Source organism: Callospermophilus lateralis, chromosome 5 (genome assembly GCF_048772815.1).
Source record: "Callospermophilus lateralis isolate mCalLat2 chromosome 5, mCalLat2.hap1, whole genome shotgun sequence".
NCBI lineage: Eukaryota > Metazoa > Chordata > Mammalia > Rodentia > Sciuridae > Callospermophilus > Callospermophilus lateralis.
This window is the reverse complement of record NC_135309.1, coordinates 124,868,465-124,896,229: the sequence shown is the minus strand read 5'-3', so window position 1 is coordinate 124,896,229 and position 27,765 is coordinate 124,868,465. Positions and strand designations below refer to the sequence as shown.

The window sequence follows — 27,765 nt, the reverse complement described above, 5'->3', positions numbered from 1 at the left end:
CAACAACTCACATTCAAATTAAAACCATGAAATAGCATCATAGTGTCAAGATTCACACAAACTGATATTTTAACAGATTGTGAGAAAAAAAAAACATACATTAAAAGAAGAATCTGGAGAAAATGTTACACAATAAAAACATCTGAAAGAGCTTAAGCACTCAAGAAGATAGAATTCTGGTTTTTGAATTGCATAGGAATTAAATGTTAAACAAAACTCAAAGCCTGCTCTTAAACAACGAAGACATCATAAAAAATATTTCTTTTTATAGCCACAGGGCTGAAAGTTTTGCAGTGTATATCTATCCCAGCATACAAATCTATAGTACTGCCAGGACTGTCCCCTCTGACTTTACTGGGAAGCTAGACAGGAGAGTCTGCCTGGGTTTCTTTTAGTAGAGTTCAGCTTGTGTCTAAAACTGGCTCAAGAATCATCTCTTTTCAGTCACTAGACTCCTGCCTGCCAGTTTCACGGCTCCAAACACTTCCCTTCCAGACACAGATATTAAAGTGTTTTGTTGTTTTAAAATTTGATTTAGAACTGCAGCAGATAACTACCCGCCCTCACCCCATCTGAGGCTCCCCCAGGTCAGCAAGCTGCAGCAATATTCAAACAGTGCAACAGCATCCACTGCACACTAAAAACAAGAACAGGGCCAGGAATAAGCACAGTGATATATTCTAGGTTAGTCAGGCATTTTCTAGTCCCAAAGAAGGTTTATTTGGTCAGCACACATGTGGGCCAAATGACGCACAGGGTCATTCTGTACTGGCCCTCTTGTGTCTTCCTCTGACCACTGACGTACCCCACTGAACTCCCTGGACACAATTCCCAGAGATGTTCTGCAAGGAGGATGAGTCCACAGAGTCCTGTCTTTCTGCCTCACAGCTCACACTATATTAAAATGGAGCACTGCACTTTGGGCTAGCTACATTTTATTCCGTTCTCAGTTGCTTCCTCTTTAGAATGGCAGCCTAATCCTCCCTTACCTGAGAAAAAGTCATTAGGAAAATAAGAAAGAGAACAAACACAGAAAACCACAGTACATGTAAAAATGTTAATAGCCACAGTGTCACTCACTCCAAGTTAACATTTTAGCTTCTCTAATTAATAAACCAAGATAAGACTGGGGTAGTTATCATAAGACTTAAAGATATGAGAAAAGAATGACTCTATTTCAAGATTATTAGATTTTATTATCTGATACCCATTAATCTTTTGTTCTTTTCCTTATTCATAGAGACGTTTCATCCTAGATGACAAATGGAAGAGTATCTAACATTTTAATCCCACAAAAGCCTAGAGAGAATTTTACCAAAGAAATTTAACATGAAATTAAAGTTGTACAAGATGGCTGTGCATGATGGGTTTTAGGAATGGATTCCGAAATACAGTAACACAAACTAGAATAATTTAAAGAGAGGAAACTTCCTAAAGGAAAATGAGATGAGTGAAGAATATAAGCAGAACATCTCCATGACTAATACAAAGAGAATCTTAGACTTGACTTAAGCTTTAAATAGTGTGGAAAATACATAGCACAAATAACTTAAAATATATTGGAACTTCAATATTTGAGGAAACTTTGGTATCAAACATTTTTTAAAAAACCAAAAATTCTTTTGTAATACTAAAAAATTACTTAATAAAGCCTAAAATATACATATCTGTATTATTATATATAAGGTTTTCTTCAAGCAGAGTACAACTACATATGTCTTTCAAAAAGGAGGATCTCGGTAATATTTTAAATGACAGATGACTAGATTCTATTGATCTTTTTCCAAAAGCACAGTACCCATGGATGATAATGGTGGTGAGGTGTCAGAGTGGTGTCAAAATCAATTAACCTCAATTCCTGGCACTATGGTAATGGAGAATTTTTTTTTAACGTTATATTGTAGGCAAGCAATCTAAAATAAACTAGTTAGGACCATTAAATTTGGGTAATACTCAATGCTTGCTGAATAAGGCAATAAAAATAGGATTTCTCTTTATCTTACCAAAGCTGAAAATCACAATAGAATTGTTTTCAAATGGCCCCATTTTATTAAATCAATCAAAGAAATATATCTAGCAGTTTTAGATAGAAGCTTTGGTAGGTAAAAACCCAAGTCCACTCCTCACTCCCTCATGCAATTTTTTTCTTAAATACCTTTAGACTCAAAGTGAGCAGATCAGTGGAAAGAAGGGCAGAAACCAGCTGGAACAAAGATCCCCCTAACAGTTATACTATAATCTCTTTCACAAAGACGGAATCAAGGTACAGTGACAATTTCCGTTCTTTGATATTTCTTTTTTTTTTCTTTTTCCCTCCACTGACCAAAAGAGGGGAAAAAAGAAATTCACAAGCCTGAAGGAGAAAGAAGGCATTAGGTGGGAAGATTCATTCAGAGGAAAGCTGTATGCTGTTTTAGGTCCAGGGATAATGGGACAAAGGAACTGTCCCCTGACTCCTACATGAGATCAAGTAGTTTAAGACCTGAGATTAAAAGGACCAATAGAAAAAAGTTCCAAGACTCAAAGCACTGGACCACTCAACTACCTGAAACAGGACTAGAAGAAGGCACTGAACTCTAAAAGGAGGAGAGAAAGTTGCCTTTTTTTGTTGTTGTTCGTGTGTTGTTGTTGTTTTTTTTTTCCAATTTAAACATAAGCCAAGACAAAGGCTAATAATAGTTATCTAGTTAGAAAACAAGATTCCTACACCTGAGCATGTGGTTCTCATCTGTGGGATTTGTGTGCACATTCATTTTGTCCTGCCTGGGCTTCCTTTATTTTGAATGATAACAGGGCAGTGGCCTTGGGGTCCTTCTCTTAGCTCCAGTCCTTCGAAAGAACTACAGAAAATGTTTGTAGAAAGCAATTTCACCTAATGCAAAGGTTCTTATGTTCAATGTTGCTCTCACTTTTATTTACAATGTCATTCTTGCTACTTCAGCGTCAAAAATCCCCTAGTGAATTTTTTTTAGTTGTCTTAAAAGTTGATCAATCAACAAGTACATGAAAAAATGCTCACCATCTCTAGCAGTCAGAGAAATGCAAATCAAAACCACCCTAAGATACCATCTCACTCCAATAAGATTGGCAGCCATTATGAAGTCAAAACAACAACAAGTGCTGGCTAGGATGTGGGGAAAAGGGTTCACTTGTACATTGCTGGTGGGACTGCAAATTGGTGTGGTCAATTTGGAAAGCAGTATGGAGATTCCGGGGTAAGCTGGGAAAGGAACCACCATTTGACCCAGCTATTCCCCTTCTCGGACTATTCCCTAAAGAACTTACAAGAGCGTACTACAGGGATACTGCTACATCGATGTTCACAGCAGCACAATTTACAATAGCTAGACTGTGGAACCAACCTAGATGCCCTTCAATAAATGAATGGGTAAAAAAAAAATGTGGCACTTATACACAATGGAGTATTACTCAGCACTAAAAAATGACAAAATCATGGCATTTGCAGGGAAATGGATGGCATTAGAGCAGATTATGCTAAGTGAAGCCAGCCAATCCCTAAAAAACAAATGCCAAATGTCTTCTTTGATATAAGGAGGGCAACTAAGAACAGAGCAGGGAGGAAGAGCATGAGAAGAAGATCACCATTAAACAGGGATGAGATGGGGGAGGGAAAGGGAGAGAGAAGGGAAATTGCATGGTAATGGAAGGAGACCCTCATTGTTATACAAAATTACATATAAGAGGAAGTGAGGGGAAAGGGGAAAAAACAAGAGAGAGAAATGAATTACAGTAGATGGGGTAGAGAGAGAAGATGGGAGTGGAGGGGAGTGGGGGATAGTAGAGGATAGGAAGGGCAGCAGAATACAACATACAATAGTATGGCAGTATGTAAAAAACTGGATGTGTAACCGATGTGATTCTGCAATCTGTATACGGGGTAAAAATGGGAGTTCATAATCCGCTTGAATCAAATGTATGAAATATGATATGTCAAGAGCTTTGTAATGTTTTGAACAACTAATAAAAAAAAGTTGCAGCAAGAGTTAAACTAAACTGATGATTTTGACTTACAGAACAAACTCAGAAAGGGGAAAAGAAGCCTTTGAAGGAACCCTAACAAAGCTATATTTTCCAATTTGGGGAAGGGGGAGTCATCTGGATTTCAACCCTGAATTATTGAAATCAGGTGCTGCTGCCAATCCTCCTCCTCAGCCTCTTTTCAGTTTTGATAGAAACAGAGAGAGTAACAAATGACTAGGAAATTTAAGTCTATTCAGAGATATGCCTAGAAGATTTCAATACCTTTTCTACCTTTCTAAATTTGAGGCATAATCATTTTGGTTCTTAACCTATCACCATTTGCATTAGCCTCTCATGGCTGTGATAAAAATACCTGACAAGAACAACTTAAAGGAAGCAAAGTTTGTTTTGGCTCACAGTTTCAGAGGATTCAGTCTGTTTCCAAGGCAGAAATATCATGGTGGAATGTGCATTGCATAGGAAAGCTGCTCAGTTCATGGCAGCCAGGAAGCAGAAAGAGGGTAAAAACAGAAAGGGGCCAGGGACAGATATAGCCCCCAAAGACATGCCCTCAGTGACCAACTTCCTCCAGCCACATCCCTCCTGCCTGCAATTATGACCCAGTAGGGCATTCAAATTATGAATCCATCAAATGAATTAACTTACTAATGAGATTGTAGTCCTCAAGAGCCACTCATTTCCTAAAAGCATCACCTCTGATTCTTGCTGCACTGGGAACCATGCTTTCAACACATGGTGGAAACTTCACATCCAAACCATAACACCATTAAAGAAATCTGCACTTGGTCCTACAACTTATAAAATGTTTGTAAAATATATCTAAATATATTTATAGGACGTTGGAGGTGAAGAATAAAATAAGAATGGCTAGCATTCTACCTTTGGTTCCTAAAGTATAAGCTTATCACTTATACAGTAATCTTATCACTACTCTGGCTAGGCCACCAAAATCTATGAACACATTCTGAGATGTAGACAGAAAGACATAGAGATAGATATAGATAGATAGATAGATATAGATACATAGATACATACATACACACAATCTGCCATCACCCTAAAAAAAAAAAAAAAAAAACTTCATGAAGCCTTGGGCTTGATTCCCAGTACCACAGAAAACAAGACAAACCACCAAAAAAAAAAAAAAAACCAAGAAGGAACACAGTAGCAGTGACTCCACTCGACGGAGATCACTGATGGCAAAGTACAGAGATAGAAAGCATATTTATGTTCCACCCTGTTAGCATATTGATTTTTGCTAAAATGCCTATAACTATTTCTACCAGGCATTTTGCTGAGACTTGGAAAAAAGAAACAAGGAAAAATGCAAATGAAAAATACATTGCTTTTTATGCCAAACGAGGTCTGGTTGGAAAACTTCAACCAGAGGCATGGTCTGGATAACATAAGACTTAGGGAAGATCAGCCTGACAAGATGAGTTAAAGCTGCAAAGATTCTTGAACAACGCCCCCCCAAAAGGTATTTCACACATACACACATAAAAAATAGATTTCAAAAGCACAATTTTCTGTGTTTTGGAAGCAAGATACTTTTTTCCATCTTAATGTCATTATTGTTGTTCTTTCCCACAACTTGTTACTTCCTATGGGATCTACATTTTGCCAACTGCAAAATTACCAACAGGAATAGCTTTTATAAATAAAACCACAAAGATTTGGGAAGAGGATGTTGTACCAATATGGTTTTCAATATACCTACAGAATGAACCACAACTGGGTTAGTCTAAGAAACTGCTCACTCTTTGTATAATGAGTCTGCGGTACATATTTCTTTTATTAATTAAGCATTACTATTATTAATTAAACACTACTATGCAGATTAATCAGTCTTATTAGCAATGAGATTTAAAAAGTCTGCCTATTAAATTGATGCACTTGATAATATTTTGATATTAATTTTAAGTGTTAACTTGTACCTTCAATTTTAATTCAGCTATATATGATTATTTATAAACTGATATATTTCCAAGTCTTTCCCCATCAAATTTAATTAATTAATCAATTTATTTATTTATTAGCTGTGGCTTTTTCCTTGGCCTATTTGAAATAGCTTTTCACTGGAAAGCAATGCAAGAAAAGGACCAAAAGTACTCCCACAAAATATATTTTCAATCAGAGAAGATTATAAGTATATCTTTTAATTTTGAAGAGTAAATAATATTTGAAAGCTTTACTATAGTATAACTGACACATAATAAACTGTACATATGTAGCATCTGCAGTTTGCCGAGTTTTTACATACACACACATGTGAAAACATCTCTACAATCAAGGTAATAAGTCTACTCCCTGCTTGAAAGTCTTCTCATGATCCTTTTAAACCTTCTCTAGAACCTCTATCCTTACTGCCTTCCCCCATTCTCAGGTAATCATTGATTGTTATATCACTGAAAATTAGTTTTCATTTTCTAGAATTGTATGTAAATAGTATACAAACTCATCCCATTATAAGAATACTATTTTATGTGGCTTCTTTCTCTTGGCATAATTATGTCTAGATTCATCCATGTCAACACATAACAACAGTTCATTTATTTATAAAGGAGTAGTCTTTAGTTGTATGGATATACCAAAATTTTTCTATTAACCAATTAATGACATGGGGTTGTTTCCAGTTTTGCATATTAAAAACACAGTTGCTATGAACATTTACATAGATTTTGTATAAAACTAAATTTCCATTTCTCCAATGAGTAGAATGGCTTGACTACAAGATTGGTGTGCTTTTCCTCTTCCAGAGACTGCCAATCCGTTTTTCCAGACTGGTTGCTCCATTTTGCACTTCGATTGGCAATGTAGAAGTTTCAGTTCTACATTCTGCCAACACTTGATGTGATCAAGCCTTTAAATTTAAGACATTCAAATAGATGTATTCAAATACATACATATATGCTTTATGCTTTCTATTCATCATAACTTTTTTGGTTATTTTATTCCTTTCCTAAATTTTCCTTAATTTATCAAATATTCTTTGCTTTCTCTCTTTATATTTCTTTATAAAAATTCCATTCTTTAAAAAAATTCTAAAAAAAATCTCCCATGGAAAAAAAATTTCATGTAACTCAGACAATGCAAAAATTGTATTTGATCCCAAAGAACTCTCACGCCATTCTTTTTATTTTATTTTTTTAAATACATGACAGCAGAATGCATTACAATTCTTATTACACATATATACCACAATTTTTCGTATCTCTATTTGTATATAAAGTATGTTGACACCCAATTTGTGTCTTCATACATGTACTTTGGATACTGATGTCCATCACATTCCACCATCCTTGCTAATCCCCTGCCCCTCCCACTCCTCTTCCCTATCTAGAATTCATTTATTCCTCCCATGCTCCCCCTCCCTACCCCACTATGAGTCAGCCTCCTTATATCAGAGAAAACATTCGGCATTTGTGGTTTTTTTTTGGAATTGGCTAACTTCACTTAGCATTATCTTCTCCAACGCCATCCATTTACCTACAAATGTCATGATTTTATTCCATTTTATTGCTGAGTAAAATTCCATTGAGTATATATGACACATTTTTTTTTTATCCATTCATCCACTGAAGGGCATCTAGTTTGGTTTCACGGTTTAGCTATTGTGAATTGTGCTGCTATAAACATTGATGTGGTTGTGTCCCTGTAGTATGCTGTTTTTAAGTCCTTTGGGTACAGTTTGAGGAGAGGAATAGCTGGGTCAAATAGTGGTTCCATTCCCAGATTTCCAAGGAATCTCCATACTGCTTTCCATATTGGTTGCACCAATTTGCAGTTCCACCAGCAATGTATGAGTGTACCTTTTTCCCTACATCCTTGCCAACACTTATTGTTGTTTGTCTTCAGAATAGCTGCCATTGTAACTGGAGTGAGATAATATCTTAGAGTAGTTTTGATTTGCATTTCTCTAATTGCTAGAGATGATGAGCATTTTTTCATATATTTCTTGACTGATTGTATATCCTCCTCTGAGAAGTGTCTGTTCAGGTCCTTGGCCCATTTGTTGATTGGGTTATTTAGTTTTTTTGGTGCTTAGCTTATTGAGTTCTTTATATATCTAGAGATTAGTGCTCTATCTGATGTGTGAGGGGTAAAAATTTGCTCCCAGGATGTAGGCTCTCTGTTCACCTCACAGATTGTTTCTTTGGCTAAGAAGAAACTTTTTAGTTTGATTCCATCCCATTTATTGATTCTTGGTTTGAATTCTTGTGCTATAGGAGTTTTATTAAGGAAGGTGGGGCCTAATCCCACATGATGAAGATTAGGGCCTACTTTTTATTCTATTAGATGCAGAGTCTCTGGTTTAATTCCTAGGTCCTTGATCCATTTTGAGTTAAGTTTTGTACATGGTGAGAGATAGGGGTTTAATTTCATTTTGTTGCAAATAGATTTCCAGTTTTTCCAGCACCATTTGTTGAAGATGCTATCTTTTCTCCATTGCATCTTTTTGGCACCTTTGTCTACAATTGTAATTTTGTGGGTTAGTCTCTGTGTCCTCTATTCTGTACCATTGGTCTACTAGTGTGTTTTGGTGCCAACATCATGCTGTTTTTGTTACTATTGCTCTGTAGTAAAGTTTAAGGTCTGGTATAGCAATGCCACCTGCTTTACTCTTCCTGCTAAGGATTGCTTTAGCTATTCTCTTATTTTTCCAGATAAATTTCATGATTGCTTTTTCTATTTCTATGAGGAATGCCATTGGGATTTTGATCAAAATTGCATTAAACCTGTATAGTGATTTTGGTAATATGGTCATTTTGATATTAACTCTGCCTATCCAAGAGCAAGGTACATCTTTCCATCTTCTAAGGTCTTCTTTGATTTCTTTCTTTAGGGTTCTATAGTTTTCATTGTATAGATCTTTTACCTCTTTTTGTTGATTCCCAAGTAATGCAATCAATCAAAATACATACACACACATATATATATATATATATATATATATTTATTTTAAGTTATTGTGAATGGGGTAGATTTCCTCATTTCCCTTTCAGAAGATTTGTCACTGATACACAGAAATGCCTTTGATTTATGGGTGTTGATTTTATATCCTGCTACTTTGCGGAATTCATTTACTAGTTCTAGAAGTTTTCAATAAAGGTGGAGTTTTTTGGGTCTTCTAGATATAAAATCATGTCATCAGCAAATAGTGCTAATTTAAGTTCTTCTTTTCCTATACATATGCCTTTAATTTCTTTTGTCTAATTGCTCTGACCAGTGTTTCAAGAACTATGTTGAATAAAAGTGGTGAAAGAGGGCATCCCTGTCTTGTTCCAGTTTTTAGAGGGAATGCCTTCAATTTTTCTCCATTAAAAATGATATTGGCCTGAGGCTTAGCATAGATAGCCTTTATGATGTTTAGATATGTTCCTGTTATCCCTAGTTTTTCTAGTGTTTTCAACATAAAGGGGTGCTGTATTTTGTCAAGTGTTTTTTCTGTGTCTATTGAGATGATCATATGATTCTTATCTTTAAGTCTATTGATGTTTTATTGATTTTTATTGATTCCGTATGTTGAACCAACCTTGCATCCCTGGGATGAATCCCACTTGATCATGGTGCACAATCTTTTTGGTATGTTTTTGTATTCAATTTGCCAGAATTGTATTGAGAATTTTTGCATCTAAGTTCATTAGAGATATTGGTTTGAAGTTTTCTTTCTTTGATGTGTCTTTGCCATTTGGGGATCAGGGTGATATTGGCCTCATAGAATGAGTTTGAAGTACTACCCTTTTTCTATTTCCTGAAATAAATTGAAGAGTATTGGTATTAGTTCTTCTTTAAAGGTCTTGTAGAACTTGGCTGTGTATACATGCGGTCCTGGGCTTTTCTTGGTTGGTAAGCTTCTGATAGCATATTCTATTTCCTCACTTGATATTGGTCTTTTTAAATTGTGTATATCTTCCTGACTCAATCTGGGCAAATTGTATGACTTAAGAAATTTGTTGATGCCTTCAATGTCTTCTATTTTTTTGGAGTATAAGATTTCAAAATAATTTCTAATTATCCTCTGTATTTCTGTAGTTGTATCATTCCATTCTCTAAGATATTTTATTATATAGGTTTGATATGTAACTTTTCAAAACTTTCATAAAGATGCATTAATGAATATGTCACTCTACTTTTATTGTGGTCATGTTTACCCTTAATTATCTTTAAGACACACATTTAAACTTCAATTTTCCTTTCATTAATTTCACTCTGTAACTCAAGCAAGAGAAGAATGTATTTTTATGCTAATTTCACTTTACCTTACATCACCCATGTTGAAATTAGAAATAATGTTCATGTGTGTGTGCATGTGTGTCTGTCTGAAAGTGCAAAGAGCAAGTGTGATTACAGTAATGATTTCTTTTTCTTCATTATATGTTTAGATATGGAACTTTCCTTGTTAATTATGTTTGGCATTCAGAGAACCCAATGAATTTTAATATTTTTATTGAGTATTTGAGGCTTTTTTCTTGTTATTTCTTTGATAATTTAAAAGTCTTTAGCTTCTCTTCTCTCTCCTTTTAGAGCTCTTATTAGAAGAATGCTGGAACTTCTGTTAACTATCCCCCGTTTCTCAAATTCTTTCTCATACTTCAAAAGGATTCCTTTTTCATGACATTCAAAAAAAAAAACTCTCAGGCTCAGACTTTATGTTCACTAATACACACCTAAGTTGTGTCAACAAATATTTTCCTTTTAAATTTTAACGTTAAATTTTAAATTTCTAAGTTCTGTCAATCTTTCTCTTGAATACAAAACCTTTCTCCAGCTCTCTGAATGTCTTCTTCTGATCACTCTATTACCTCTAAATCTTTGAATACTTTTTCTCCCGATTTTTGAATTGGTATCTTTCTCTGTTGTATTGATTTTGTTCATATCATGGTGGATCATAATTATATGTTCATCTTTTGTTCAAGAATCTCTGTTTGCCAGCTCTTTTGTTTACTCCTGCCTGTTTCCAGTGATTAATGGGGACAGACAAGTGGCTTGTCTCCTGTGTGGGTGGGCTTTCTAACCCACCTGGCAGTCAGAACATTACTGAGATACTGCCCTACCTCTCTGGGTCTAGCACCCACACTCAAGGATTTAGTTTGTGGGTAAACACAGCTGCTATCCACTACTTAACCAAGGAGAAAAGAAAAATAAAGGCACAGCTCCAAATGTACAGCTCCAATTAATAACTCCAATGAGCTCTTTGATTAATAATCCTGATGAATTCCCCTTCTATTTCATGTTTCCATTGTCTGTATATCAAGCTTTGTCTTGCTTTCCTTTCTTCATTTCACATTAACTCTATTTTTGTTATAGATTTGTTAATGTTCACTAGTTTGATTTCTGATACTTTTTCTTTCTTTTTTTTTTTTTAATTTGGTCATACAGAGTTTGAGCCAGAAAGAAAAAATAGACATATATTTTTTAAAAACTTTTAATTTTCAATCAGGTAAGTTACTTAAATTTCAGGACTTTACATACTTGTATTAAAAACTAACTAATCACATAATAAATTCCTCATTTTTATTTCTCACAGTAATGCTATAAATATCAGTGACTTTCAAGAATAAAATGATCAGACATTGTCAATAGAATCTTTAGACCTTGGAAAGTTAAAACCAACATATTTGTAAAACCCCTGAACAATTATATCCAAATCTATTTTATTCCATTTGAGGTCTGAAAGTCTAGTCTGGTAGGTGATGAACTGTTATAAACATATTACCTTTCCCGGGGTTGTTGAGTTGCCATTCCAATGACAGGGGTCTAGTAAAGTTCAACATTTTCTGAGAACTTACATAATCATTAATGACCAATGACACTTTCCCACTCAAACATCCAAAGAAATGAACTTAAGATGATCTCATGTGTATGTGTACACATATGTACATGCATGCAAATGTTTGGCAGGGATTGTATCTTCAGAGCCCATCATATTAATTGGTATTCACAAAATGTAAACATTTTGCATAGCATTAGTCTGGCATCTTGGGGCATAATTTGACAAATTTCCCTCCAGCTTGGAATCACTGATATAACTTAAACTATAACACAGTGAACCCTTAAGATTATGGTGTGTTGCCAAGTATACATCACACATGCCTGTGTTCCCAGTACTGGGAGGCTGAAGCAGGAGGATCCCAAGTTCAAAGCTAACCTTAGCAACTTAGAGTAAGGACCTAAGCAACTTAGTAAGACCCTGTCTCATCACAAAAAATAAAAAGAGCTCAGTGGTTAAGCATCCCTGGGTTAAGCATCAATCCCCCATACCAAAAAAAAAAAAAAAAAAAAAAGGAAGAAAGAAAAGAAAAAAGATTGTTTTTTTTCAATGCTTTTATAACTCTCTTATACTGTTCCCATCTATAAACCAAACCCAGTAACCCCTCCATGACTTTTGTTCTGTATGTTCTTTTTCCTAGATTCTTTTCTTCTGTGAAGCCTCCTTTGTTCTTTATATATGATCTTAATTGCATCTAGTACTTAATCCTGTTACAGTACTTACCACATCAAACTGTAATGCTTCTTAAACAGCATAGTGATAGTAACTTTGTTAAGTTGCCATCAGTGATGTTACCTTATATATGTATGCCCTGTATCACACAACACAAAAAAATTAAGACTTACCTAAATGTCTAAATCAAAAATAAATAACTAAAGAAGTTAACATGAAAGGAAAACAAAGCAAATAATGCTATTCAGTTCTGCACAGTGATTAGAGGCCAGCTCTAACAGTTACAGAGGCTAGAGTGAAGGAGACACTGTGAATTCAAGATAAAAATAAACTAGTTATGTCGTACTCAAACAGGAGAAATGTTACCAGCATCATCGGCTGCTAGAAAAGAAAGCAGCCTTGGAAAAGTTAAGTGCCTTGCCCAGTGTCCCATGGCTTGTTTTGTTAGAGGAAAATACTGGTCTCTGACTTCCAGTGCTGTTGCTGTAACACCACATGAAACCAAATACACAATGAAAATCAGTTGCTATTATGGCAACCCCTGGGAGAAACAGAAATACTTATTCCTTTGAGAGGGATAGGAAGTTAAGCTGAGAACCCAACACGGATGTTCTATGAGTGAGTTCTGCAGAGCTGGAAGACGTGAAATGACCTGATTGCCCCTAAGTAGGAAACAGTGGTGTAGCTGCAACCTTCAGAAGCACATGAGATCCCCATTGCCAGGGGGTGGGCATGGGGTGGGAGCCCAAAAGGCCAAGAAGCTAACTACTAGAACATTCTCCAGGTATACCATCGTGGAAGAAGTAGACTATTATGTGCTATACTAGACTACAACTGGGAAGATAGGTTTTTAAAAATTTCCTAGGGCACTTTTCCAAAAGAAAACAAAAATTAAGGTCAGGTCTACATCAGCCAGTAACAGACTTCTGGGCCCCTGGATTCATTTATTTGGCTCTGCTGACTATTTGGCTCAGTTTTCCCTTAGCAAGTGTAAAAAACGCTTGAACACCACCACCCTGGGATCCTGTTCAACCAATTCAGATAGCTGTGGCCTTTTAACTTACATCCAAGAGACTTGGCTTAATACCAATATCATTTCCCCTAGTATAGCCTAAGCTTAAGTGAGAAAGTACAAGCTCAGGGAGCCAGGAGTTAACTGGCTGTTCCCATTCCAGAGAGGCCTGGTTCTTTTCTTAGATAAGGAAACAATACTATATCAAGAAGTTTCGATCATTCAATATTACATATCACACTAGATCCACAACTATAAAAAGGGAATTAGTGGAAATACCACTGTCTATTCTTAAAGCATCTCTCTTGAGGAGCTTTAGGCAATTTAACTATTCTCTTCCAACCCAATCCCTTGGGAAATAAGTAGAGGTGATTTATTAAAACTTATATTTTACAGATAAAGAAACAATAGGAAGTGCAAATGCAGAGAGTGGCAGAGAATCTTAAGACCCCACTCTCTTGGCTGAAATACATTTCTTCTAGAAAGTTACACAACAGATAAAGAATATTACATTTCCTCGTGTACAGCTGCCTCTGATGTACCTAAGGTATGCCTGGACCCTCACTCCTGTCCTGGCATCACCTCTGCCTCGGACATGGATTCTTGCCCCCTCCTCCACAGAAACCCATGTGTGCAGATGTTTAGAACAGCTTTCAACTGGCCAGCTGCTCTCTCCTGTATCAGCAAGAAATTGCCGCAACTCCACCTGTCTTCTCAAAGACAGGCCACAATAAGCCCAGCAAGTCTATCTGCCTACACTGTTTTCCTTTTCTAATATAAAAGCAATTCATCGGTGTATAGGGTCTTTATTCTTTCCCTATTTCTGTAGTGTAGTATGACTCTGTGAGTCAGGGATTACATTAAATTTGGAATTACTAATCTAGATTTTTTTTTCATAAGAAGTGGCAGTGGGGCTATGGAGGGGAAGCATAATATACACAGGACCGTGAGAAATGTTGTGTATAAAAATGAGAGTTACGCTTTCTTCCAAAGTAAGTCTTAATAAAAGAAGTCTCTGAAGGAAGAAAGCTTTATTTTGGTGACAGACATCAAATGGCCTGCATAGGAAGGCAGAAATTAAAAGAAACAGGCAGCAGTGCCCTAGGTTGCCTGTCAAGAAGTTTGCCCAGGATAGTTTCTGAAGAAATTCAGAAATGCAAATAACCTGGACAGATTAACAGCACCTAAAGACAACTAACAGGATACAAACAAACAGCACCTTTCACTATGAGGAGGCATGTTCCTCCGGGCAAACAAAGAAACAGGACAGAGTCAACATCTGTTTCATATAACAGCTTGGCTGCCGAAAGAAACAACCTTTAAAAAATGGCTGAGCCGACAATCCCCCAAAATCATTCACTTACTATTGCATGGGCTGAAATAAACGGGTAAAGGAATATAACTTGCACTTTCCACACTGTAATTGCAGCCTTCTTTAAAAAAAAAAAAGAAGAAGAAGCGGGGGGGAAAAGTTGTCCTTTCTTTAGAGGAAAACAAAAATTAAAATAGAGTGCCAAAAAAAAAAAAAAAAAATCCTCATGAACTTTTCCATTTGATTGACAACTAACAGCAATGAATATTGAAGCACAAAAAAGACAGCTAACTGCTTTTCAGCTTTCCTAATGTCAACTGTGAAGACAAGACTGCCAAAGAGTATACTGGGTGGGGATGGTGGCTGGGAGTGGGAGAAGAGAGACAATTCAGACACAACTTGTTAGAATATTAGAGGAAAAAAACAAGTCATGTGGCAAAGCCGATCATGGTTCCAGAATCCAGTTAGGGAACATGGCAATGTCTGGATCCTGATCAATAAATGACAAAGCAAACATGTTAAGAAATGAAATTTTAATCTCTGGATTCCATCAATTCACTACTAAAATTTCAAAATAAAAAGAGAGAAAAAAAAAAAACAACAACAAGATGGCAAAAAAAAATGTTTGTAGATTTAAGAACTGCAAATTACTAAGATGAAAAATTATCAAAGCTACGATATAATTGTGTTGTGGATGACTACTTACAACTCAGCCAAATGTCAGACACTTCATGCACCTTGGTAATGTGCTTAAATCACAAATGCCAAATAGAAAACCAAAGCAATTAAGAAGCTCTGACAGGGCTGGGATTGTGGCTCACCTAGCATGTGCGAGGGCCCGGGTTCAATCCTCCGCACCACATAAAAATAAATAAATAAAGCTATTGTGTGTAACTACAACTAAAAAATAAATATTAAAAAATAAAAATAAAAATAAGAGGCTCTGGCAAGCAGAGAGATGTTTTCAGGTGAAATCTGAAAACAGAAGTAAAGGTAGAAAGAGGCAAAAACAATTCACATTAACTAATGTGGAGCACAAAACTATGCTAGGTGGCTAAACAAGTCTCCAATGTAATCCCCTCCCAATGGCTTTTCAGTTTAACCAGGTAAAACACAGTGTGGGAAAAGAATGCCTTATCTGAAGTATGACCGCAGAGAGAAAAAAACAGTATGTGATGTATGCTGCTCTTTTTAGAGACCTTAGGAAAAAGGCTTTGTTGAATTTTGTCTTTTATACTTTAATGTTTTTGGTTGGGGGAGTAGCGAGAATGTAACTATAATGAAAGCAAATCTGGCATAATGTTAGCTATAAGCCACGCAAACTCTAAGAACCTGGCTTGTATTACGTAATTTTGTCCTCACAAGGATGATAGGATGTAGCAATTATTATTGCTACATTTCACAGATAAGGAAAGAGAGATACAGGAAGATGGGCATGCCCAGAATTATGTAGAAAAACTAGGTTTGGAAACAAGTCACTGGGAAGGAAAAAAAAAATTCTTTAAAAGATTAATCCATCTGTCTCTGCAGGATCCCTGCTAGGAGTCTTACACAACAACCAGACAAATAAAAATAATTCAAAGCAAGAAAAGCAGAGTAATTAAATAAAAGAAGGGATTTAGAACTTGAATAAAAACCATGTAAATGAAAGAATATACAGGAAAAAGTAGTTTACAGAGCCTACTGAGGACTATGGAATGTTCTTCAAAAGGATCAGCAAACCCTTGCTGGACAGTATTGGGAAATCCCTTCAGGTATAACAGCATTAACCCAGGAATTTCTTCTAGCCTACAGGAATTAGGATTGGGCTTTAATTAAGGAGAGAGAGAGAGAAAGAATACAAGAGGTTCCCTAGTGCCTACTGCCTGGTTTATGTAGGGACGATGTACATGTTCTTACACTATAACCACAACATCCTAAAACGGAGCCTGGCATTCAATATGGATTCAGTAAACATTTGTTAATATTTATTTTAAAAATGAATACCAATTTTCATATTCATAATGAATACAAAATATTTTAAGGAATACAATTTTCATATTTATAAAAAGAATATGAAAATGAAATGTTGTAAGCAGATCTGGATAGTTTCGAAAGTACAAGTGAGGGTGATTTAGTTGGGAGTGTTGAAGAAATTGAAGGAAGGAAGCAGGACTATAGTACCCAAAGTGAGAGCCATAACTGAACAAGAGTTTGACCTGATTGACCTATAGAGTGACAGGGAAAAAAAAAATGACAAAAGCAGCTGCAATAATCAGAGGTAAAGTCCCATAAATTTTTGAGAGAGGGCAATGTGTTCATGTTTTGTCAATATGATGTTTTATCAATATAGTGTTAATGAAAAAAACACCAACACTTCAAGACCTTAAATAACGCAGCTAATAATGATAAAAGCAGCAGCAGATGATGTGTGGGAGCCCTTCTCTTGTGCCAGGCACTGGGCAAAATGCTTTACACATGCAGTACACAGGTTAAGCACCTCTGCGCAGGCCAGTCCCCACCTCCCCCTCCAAGTAGCCTTGGTTAAGTCATTCAAGCTGTCCACATCCTGGTGCCCAGTGTCTCACTGTCTGAGATGATAACAGCACCTACTCCCTGGGCATGAAGTCACAAAGACAAAGTGAGAAAAGCTGAGGGAGAAAAGGGGAAGTAAAGGAAAAACAGAAGAAAATTTAGAGTTCTAATTTCACATAAAGATAGGCATAATCAGTGCAGATTGCAGGGGGTGACAGGCCAGATGAGGAAAGCAAGCTATTTCTAAAACGGCAAAAAGGAAATGGGCCCATCATACAACAAGGTGGCACTATCTCTGTGTCATCGTTTACCTTATACTTCTGTGTTTTCCCCTTAGTTTCATTATTTTCAAAAATTTTGCTAATTCCCTGTATTTGTTGAAGACAAATTGTCTTTTAGATCTTTTATTGTTAGCTCCTGGGTACATGCTAGACAAACAACTATGGTACACGTTGTGGTACAATGACTGAGTGAGTAGTAGGAAAATGCCCCACTGGGAGACATTGGTGTGAATAAGAATTTTTAGGTAAAAGAAAAACACATAAAACAGAAAATTGATAACAGCCTATAATCTACCTGCACATACATTACATATAGTTAACATATGCATAATATATATACATGCACACAAACACACATCAGATTTGTGTGCAAACTCATAGTTTGTCACTCAGATCTCCCCAAATAGACTGTTGTTAAATTTAACTCCATGACTCATAGTTATTCCATCCCTTATCAGTTCTTACTAGATAGGAAAAGGCATGAACTTTATGCTCCTATTTTGAAAAAATAAAACATTTAACTTCTGGTTATAAAAGGGAATGACAAGAAGTCTTGGAACTATCAATAAGAAAAAGAAAGGACGTTCACAGGGAGAAACAGGGGCCATGCCATCCTGAGTTAAGGATAAAGACAACTACTTGGCATTCCCAGTAAGATGCCATCACTGTACTGGCTCTCCCTACCTGCCTACCTCTACCCACCATCTTCTTGAGTTTCTCCCTTGAATTCAAAATTTTTCTCCAGATTGACAATCTGACTGAACTCCAACTAACCTACCTTCTAAGCAACCCTGTGATGGTAAATATAAGCTTCAGATCTTCATACCAAATCTTAAAACACTAAACTCTTTCCTTTTGAACTTAAAAATTCTCAGTCAAGCAGCCCAGACAACTTGACTTTAATAAGAAGTAATTCTCCCAAATGCCCAAACCTTACATTGGGGATGATCCCCTTGGTATCTAGAATATACTTAAAACCCTAGGAAAACTATACTTTCTTTACACATGTTAACCTTCCTTTCCTTTCTTTACATGTGTTAACCTACCTTTTCAAGTGTTCTTGGGTTAGACATAGATAGTACTGATTACAAAAAGAATATTTCAATAAATGAATTAGTGCATGAACCATCTCTGAATCAACTCCCTCTTTTGCGAACCTCTGAGGATAGAACACAGGATATTCGCTACTCTGAAAGCTACCTTTTCCTTGAGATAGTCTCTCAACTGAAATGACAGCTATTAAAGTTGAGAGGAGGAAAATAACCTGGACTTTTCCTAGAAATGTGCTCTTTAGTACTAACGTATGCACAAAACCCACATATCATTAGCCTGGAATTAACACATCGGCTCCAATCCCTAAAGCTCTTTTACCTACATCTCTGAACCTCATTACAGAACAGGTACAAACTGAAACATTACCATCAAACCCTATAGTATCCTGCCCCATGTAATTTCCATCACCACACTCATCAGGGCACAGGTCTTCCAACAAAAATTAAAATTGGGAACAGACCTATCTTCATGTTTTATATCCCTAATCCTTTAAGTCAATCTTCCATTGCACTGAATTTCAATGGCACAGAGCCAAAGTTAAAATAAATTCCTTTAAATGTTTGTATTTTATTGTCCAGACACATTTGCTATTTATTTCATCCAAATAATCATCATATATAACAAATACTTCTCAATTAATCAATAGTTTTTTATTCCTGCTGCTAGGTGTTTAATAAGTTTCATGTCCAACCTAGTAAGATATACTAAGTACTAGCCAAACTTAAGGTCAACAGAATCCTCCAACCATATACACTTTGATTCTCTGGATTTTTACAACATGTTATCTAGCTCTAAAATATTTTTAAATGATATTACTGTCACTGAGGAGCAAAGAGCCACCAGAAACTAATGCAGTATTAAAATACTGAACCTAATAAACACAGCACCTTAACATTTTACATAAAAATGTTACTATGAGAACACTTGCGTAATGTGATTTTGGGTGTCAAAATTATAATAAAACTAAATCTTTTAAGGAAAATCAGAATTTCTTGATCATAGTTGCTTTTAAAGATTAATGCTATAAAAGCCAAATGTAGCTGTAAAACTGACAGAGGCAAATCTGCTCTGAAAATAGACACCTGAAGAGGTCAATATTTCATTAGATAAAAATAAGAAGGTATCAAATACTACCAAAACAACATAAAGTCAGTATTTCAATTTCATCAGGCTACAAAATAGGTCACAGTTAGAAGGACCTTAAAGGAGAAGTGGAAATTAAAAAAGAAAGAAAGAAAGGAACTGGGTAAGGTCAAGATCACAAAGCTTTTAAATAGATGGAAGAGAACTTTTTTCTAAGCCATTAAACTCACTGATATTATACTAAACTAAAGAGTGCTCACCATTTTCCTGTGCCATTAGAGAATTTAGTATGTTCACTGAATTGACTGATTTCTTTGTTAATCTATTTACATGGGTTAAGACCCTGGCACACATAAAACACAACCAAAATGTGCCAGACAGAGGGTGTAATGGAAGACTGAGTGATGTATGCCTTGGGGTACAGCCTACCCAATAAATGTACTTGGCCAGCAAAGACCCACTGGCAAAGATTTATTATCAGAACAAATACATTCTAAAAAGATTGAATACAACAAAACTAGTAGCATAAATACTAACTAAAACATACATACATACATACATATATATATATATATATATATATATATATGTATATATGTATTTGTGCCCTATGCAGTTTGATTATACTAAAATTCTTTTCAGGTGTCATTCAAGAACAGAACAGTTTTCAACAAGTAAAGCCAAGAAGTAGAGCATATATAAATAGCTATTAGTGTAGTTCCTTAATTCATAGAAAAGAAAACAAAATTTATATCTCTTGGAAATCTTTGACAAATTTTAAAACCTATGTAAAAAGAGAAGGAAATATTTCTTGAATGTATATTATCAAGAGAAAAGGTAAAAATAAATCCCCTAGATAAGTTATCACGTTTTAGCAATATATAATACAAGGATACCAAGTTTTTTGGTAAAGTTAAACTGAGACACAGAAAGAATTTTAAATACCATACCTCCAAGTTCTTTCACATTCAAGATGGCATTCTGAAATGGCACTGCCTTTATACTAAAACCTAAAATTAAAAAAAATAAGAATTAGCAAATATTACATTAAAATACTCAAGATGCTCAAATTCTCTATTTTTTTGGCAGATCAGAATGTACTTTTGACAGATCATACCAACATTAGAAACATATAATTTCTAAAATTAGATGACAACCTCATATTATCTTCTGTAATTCTGAAAACATTGTTAATTATGACAAAATATAATGCTATTCCCTTTACTTCAAAATAATGCCTTGTTATTTAATATATTATGCTACTGGGCAACATTTATCAATTGCCATTTGGAGGTACAGGGAAGCTTCAAAAAAATATTAAGTTGATAGCAGTCTTTGGATCTAAATACTAAAGTGAATGTCTCAACAGTTTTTTTCACATATATAACTCAGTAACTCTAGAGATTAAGGTATTTATATTGTAATCATCTTATATTAGAATATATCATATTCATATCAGTGTTTTAAGGACATGGTTAATAATGCATATGTATATGTTTCTTAAAAGTACAATCATAATTATACATTTGTAGTAATGAAATCATTTTTAATGCATTCAATAAAAAATTATATTGCAAAAATATATTCAGAGTATATAGTCCTATGATTAATAATATATTTAGGACTTAACTGTTATCATTCAAGTTAGTCAATTCAGTTGAAACATAAGAATGTGCATAAACCCTTACAAATACACACATATCCATATGTACACTAAATATTTTTGAAAGGGGGCCACAAAAAAACTTAACTAGTAATGACCCTCAGAAGCACTAAGGATCTGAAAGCCTTCAATAGAAGGGAGATTCTTTTCTTTCATCTGAATGTTTTGCCACATACTGTGTGTGTGTGTGTGTGTGTGTGTGTGTGTGTGTGTTAAGCCCCACAAAACTTTAAAAGTTAATTTATCAGTAGTGTCTGAGAATCCATTTCATTTACGGCTTTAAAAGTTACTTAATGCATACAATTATAAGAATTACTAGGTGAATGAAACACAGACCCCTTTCCAAGAAATTTCAATAAAGAAGACCACAAATACTTATTATTTAAAACAAGTTATGGCTGAAAGGTGAAAAGATACATAAAAGTATGGTGTGAATAAGAACAATAATTTTACATGGATTTGCTTTGCTTTATAAAAATAGAAAATCAGCGTGTTCCTTCATAATCTAGCCTATCCTTCGCATTCCTTGGCCACATGTTGTCACAGTACTTTGATAAACTATCCATCGGCATCCATGAAAGGCAGTGTTATGCAATGGTTAAAGAACTGACTTTGGAAGCAGACAGAACTAGGTTTCAATTCTAGCTTGGTCAGGATAAAACAATGCATGTACTGTGTTTATTACAGTTCCCTGTGCACAATAAACATACAGCATGTCTTCTGGAATTATATTTTAATTGATGCTTAATTGTTGATAATTTAATCATTAGGTACACAGAATTTCTGCCTGCCTAAACATATTTCAAACTCACAAGAAAGAAATTTTGGGTGCTCATTTATTAATCAAGTAAAAGTTACCAGTACTGAAAAGGACTTCTGTTGAATTAATGGAGGTATCAATAGTTGAAATTTCCTGCACAGAAAGTAAATGTTCATTGGATCCTCTAAGCATCTTCCAAAACATATCCTTCCTTTGAGGTCAGTGCAGCATTAGGGTTACTGGTGCATGAAGTCCCTCAATCTTAGTAAAGCAGCAGGAGGAATGAGGAGGCAGTCCCATGTGGCTGTAGCACTGACATGTACCCCAAGGACTGAAGGAAAGCCTCTCCAGGTGTCTGGCCTCTGGGAAATTCAGGAAAGCCGGTGCCAATCATAATACTTCTGTTGGCACCAAAATTCCACTGCAGGAGACTTGAATGCTTGAATGTATCAGTCTACCTCACATGGATGTCATACGGATTAAAATGCAATGATTGTGAAATCCTGGAAACAAAAAGCCCTCTACAAATGTTAAAAAGTCTATTAGTGATCATGTTCAGGACAACTCAAATATGGATTTTCCAAAGAAGGAGGGCAGGTCCCAACTTTGGAAAAGAAAATTATGGCGCACACCAGCAATGTTTAACAGCTTTGATTCTTAAAAGCTGACAAAATGCAGGCACTCAAAGGGAAGTAATATTCTTCCAGTAATGTCCGCACCCATACACAAAATACAATTTTGGAAATTTATTAATCCAACTGGCAGATTATATTACTGTTATTGTCTTTAAATCCTTGCGGAGTCTTTATAATAAATTGACAACAAAAATATCCTCAAATGTTCACACTGAGCAAAGTAACCTAGAAACGTTATTTATAGGCATATAAATGTTTCTGTAGAATACTCATAAATGTTTTCTCCACAAACAGAACACGTGTGGCTACATTCATACTGCAAAGGTATACCCAGTCCTCCATAATGCCATCTCTATATTATTTTTATAGTACAGCTGTATTAATTAATGTTCAGAGGGCAAAGTCTAAATAATCAGTCTAGAAAATAAGATATTAGTATAATCTTAAAAATACACTCATAATTATCCATTTGTGTAAGGAAATCATTTTTAATGCATGCAATAAAAGATTTATGTTATAAAAATATATTCAGAGTATGTAGTTCTATAATTAACAATATATTTAGAACTTAACTGTTATCATTCAAGTTAGTCAATTCAGTTGAAACATAAAAATGTGCATATGCCGATACAAACACACAGTGTCTATATATACACTGAATATTTCTGAAAGAAGGCAACAAAAAAACGTGAGCTAGTAATGAATATCAGGAGCCATTTCTTTTCATGAAAGAAAAAGGTTTTTTTATATTAGTCATCTGCTGCATTTGCAAAGATTAAACAGAAATAAAAACTTAAGGCAACACTTTGAATTCACTAGAAAGGCAACCAAGAAAGGCAATCAGCACACTATATTTTACTCCTGTACACTGGGTTGGATGAGGTCAGGGAGAGAGGAGACATTAATATTTAGTAGAGATACAAAAATCATATAATCAAAAGACCTTTCTCAAAGGATTTCTTTGAGGAATAAAAACATAGGCTCTAGAGCAAAAACATCTGTGTTCAAATTTGGGCTCTACCTTTTACTAGCTATCTGACTAAGGGAAATCTTCTCTAGTGTCCTTAAACTAGGTTGATTTTTCTGAATCCACGTTCCTCCAACATTTAGTGCTTCTGCCTAATTTTCACAGTTGTAACTACACATCAGTATACCTGTATTATGTATTTTGCCCACTAGACTGCAAGAATCCACATGGAGAAGCAAAAGTACAGCGAATCCTACATGCCAGGCTAGTGCTTGGCACACCACTGGATCTCAATATTATTTAAAGATCGAGGCTAAGGATTTACATCTATTTGCTAACTTAGCTGTTACAACAATCCCAAAGTTAAAGTCAAGAAGAAAGTAAAGCACAGAAGAGTTAAGGACCTGGTGAAGAGTACTAAGTACTATATTCAAAACCCAAACCCAGGTCTTTTGTCAACAGAATGCTACACCATTGCACGGCCTCCAAGTACCACAAAGTTGATAGAGTCTTCCTATTTTGTTCAACTTTGAATCTAAATACTGGTGGAGTAGACTTGGCAATGCACACATTCCTATTAAACCCAATACTTTACTCTCCTCTTTTTATAAATAATTAAACACAAGAAGTCCAAATAAGTGTTCTTAGGTCTACATGATACTGCTTTCTTAATAATGCAATAGAAATGACAGTATGAATTTAGGTTGTCTTTTTTGATAGATATTATTAATAAAAATAGGAACTCAGAAGGAACAAAAAATGTCCAACTGACGAAGCCATGTTGGTGTTATCATCTCTTACTTCTTCAGAGTTGAGTGTTCTTGGATGAGTCACTGGGACAAGACACTGCCTATTAGGGCTGGTCATGGTGCTAAGACTCACCAGCCACATTTTTTCCCTTGCTTTGGCTTTGAATTCCTCATCTGCAAAATGAGTGAATTAGATCAGCTCTGCAAGTTTCCTTTAAAATTGGGAGTACATTACTTATAATCAGCAAGAAGGAGAAAATAACAGTAACTACTGAGTCGATCCTCAATGGCCTCCAGTATTTGGCTGAAGCCCTCAAGGGTAGGTCTCCCCAGGCTCCATTCAAACAACTTGATGGCTGAAGCCGAAGCAACGCACTCATTTTTTCCTGGCCTATCTAAGCTACATTAGTAAGACTGAAACCTCCCCTAAGATTTAACCCCACAAATTTTAATAAATATATGACTTAGTAACTCTTTGGGGAAATGATTGTTTGCATATCTTTCAGACTTTGTTCTGCAGTCCTTAAATCCAACAAAACCTGTGATAGAGGGAAGAGAGATTTGAAATTTTTCACGAGGGAAAGAGCATTCCTGGAATTGTAACAAAATTACTTTTGGGAGGAAAGTTAGTCTATTTTTATTCATCATGTGGAACACATGAGTGTTTTACTTGGGCCTACAAATTTAATTGTCCTCACCCCCACCCCCAAGGCTGCACACAATCACTCAGATACATGATGGTGCGTGTGCTTCTAACCTGGACACTCTAAGAACTGCTGAAGGAAAGACAGTCTATACATCTGGCAGTCTTGTTCTGGACCAAGAGCATCATTTATGCCATTGCATTGATATTTGTGATGTTTGAATAAAAATCTAGCAAAATTCTTAGAAATATAATTTCAATGTCACAAAGAAAATTTAATCTACTGGCATTTAGAAAACCATCCTTTAGCAGATACCTAAATCTGACTTTCTAACATTGTTTCTCTTATTAACACATCTACAGCTAATACTAAAGTTATTTAAATGCTTCATTCAAGTGTTCATGAACTTTTTCTTTCAAACCGTCATGATCTTTTTCTATTTTAACTGAATGACATACTACTTGACAATTTTTCAAGTACAGAAATACATATCCCTAAAGATATTTTCAACCTTTCTCAATTCAGGGTGTTCAGTTTTCTCTAGGTTATTCTCCATGATATATCATTATATTATCCTGAGACTTTAGATTCCATTCCTCGGGTTTAAAAAGGGGGGGGAAAAGTGAATATTTGTGTAATCTACAGTTTAACAACCCCTCTTATCAACAAATTCCTCAAGCAGACACAGTCAAGAAATTTGTTCCGGGCAGAATTCACTTTTGTTTTTAGACCAAAGAGCAAGATGCCCAATTTCTCCCTCTCCACTAACCTCGTCCTGCTCTCTGGAGGATTTCTTGGCCCTTTGAGTTTTGACAATTTAAGTGTCTTTTAAAAATTATGTCAAAGCTGAAAGAATGCTGAAGTTAACGATCCAATAAAGTTTGGATTCCCTTTCTTCCTGGAAAAAAGGCAGGCATTCTTGCCTTGCTGAAATTGGATGGACATGCCCTTCTTACGATATGTTTTCATTTAATAAGAAACCAGCTCTTAAGGTAGATCCTCTTTTTAATTCTTCAAAAATCTTCCAACATTTCATTCTTAATTGACTTTACAGTGTGGAAACATTATCAAATAAAGAAATAATTTAAAATAAAGCTCAACATAATTCAGCCACATTAACAAAGTACATAGTGCTGTTACATGTTATTTCCAGTTTATGTACAAAAGCATAGTTTTCCATGGCTTAACTTAAAAAATAAATGTAAGTTTAATTTTTTCACTTTCTTCAATAGAAAAATATATACATTTTCTAATCTATAATCATTTCAATTGAGATACCATAATTCATTTAATAACCTCCCTTGCTGTAGGACGCTGAGGTTGCTTTTGAGTTTTAACTATTATACAAAATGTTGCAAGGAATTGCCTTTTGGATATAGTTTCTTTTAAATGACTTGTTTCTAATAAATTGCTATTGGCATCACGACCAGGTCTATGAGTATTTTGGTAATTTTTGGTTTATATGAATAGTTGTTTTCCAAGAAAAGGGACAGTAATAGTCACAATGGCACCAGTAGTACATGTATATATCAATGCCACTACTATATTCTCAGCATTGGGTCTTATCATAAAAAAAAATTTTAAGTATAAAACTAACTTTTTTGTTTATTCCCTCATAAAAAAATGAATTTTTTGTAAAGCTGAACGTGCTCCATCAATTTCTCTGCCACTTTTTCTGTTTATGAATATCTTTGTGGACTTAATATAATTTATATTAGATTCTCAATGATATCTGTAAGTGTGATTGAATTCTCTAAGTAGGACAGCCACAAATTGTTATCTTAATGTTTTATGCAAATATTTCTCAATGGCATTGTTTCTTTTTATGTTGAGCTTGCTAATTTTAGATTTCCAGTGACTTGGTTTTATATGCTCAAGTCCCCAGATCCCTTGCTTTGTGACTTGTTCCCTACAGGCTCCCCCAGCTATTCTCCCTTCTCTCTCACTCAATCATCCACAGACATGTGTGGCTTTCTGACTTCTCATTTCTTCTAGTTACCGTTGTTTCCACTACTGATGCTTTTTTGTTTATTTTAGTATCTTCCTTCCACCTCCTTTATTCTTCACTTACATATACATCCAGGTATTCCCCAAAAAAAGAACCCTAAGACTGGGTTGTATGTTCAAAGATGCCAGCAATACCCATTGGGAATGCTAGCACGCAATAGTTTCTGTGGGTCCACTGGTACCTAAAGTCAGCCTGCTTGACTCTCTGCTGCCTCTCCCTCACCCCATCCCCCTGCCATTATTAATTTGTTTCTCTAACATCTTGCCCTCCTTCTTTCACTACAATGAACACAAGGACCTAACCAACAACCATCTACTCCTTCTTTGCTCTTTGCTGTATCTTCATGCTTCTCATATCCAATGCAGCCCTACCTTGATCATTACAGAGCCCTTTCACTGAACTGTATGGAACCTCCCCTATGTTAAGAAAAGCGTTCTACATGCTCCAACATTTTCTTACATACTTTTTCTTTTTCCACTAACAAACAGAGCCTTTCCTTATCAGTACCTCCCAGCATAAGCCCTGCTTCCTAATAATACTTTGAGATCACTTCACTACCACAGTCAATAATTTTCCACCTGAAGTACGGCATCTGCTTGCGTATGGATGTTCATCTTTCCATCCTCTAATACTTGG

The 27,765-nt window shown here is 35.4% G+C and overlaps 1 protein-coding gene across 1 annotated transcript in view; it reads right to left on the bottom strand.

Annotated features, from left to right (window-relative positions):
* The window catches only part of Arl15 (ARF like GTPase 15), a 386,392-nt gene that overhangs the window by 214,097 nt on the left and 144,530 nt on the right, over positions 1 to 27,765 (bottom strand). The window contains exon 3 of the mRNA XM_076856144.2: positions 20,654 to 20,713. Within this exon, the coding sequence (XP_076712259.1) occupies positions 20,654 to 20,713 (60 nt within the window). The remainder of the gene's footprint in view (positions 1 to 20,653; positions 20,714 to 27,765) is intronic.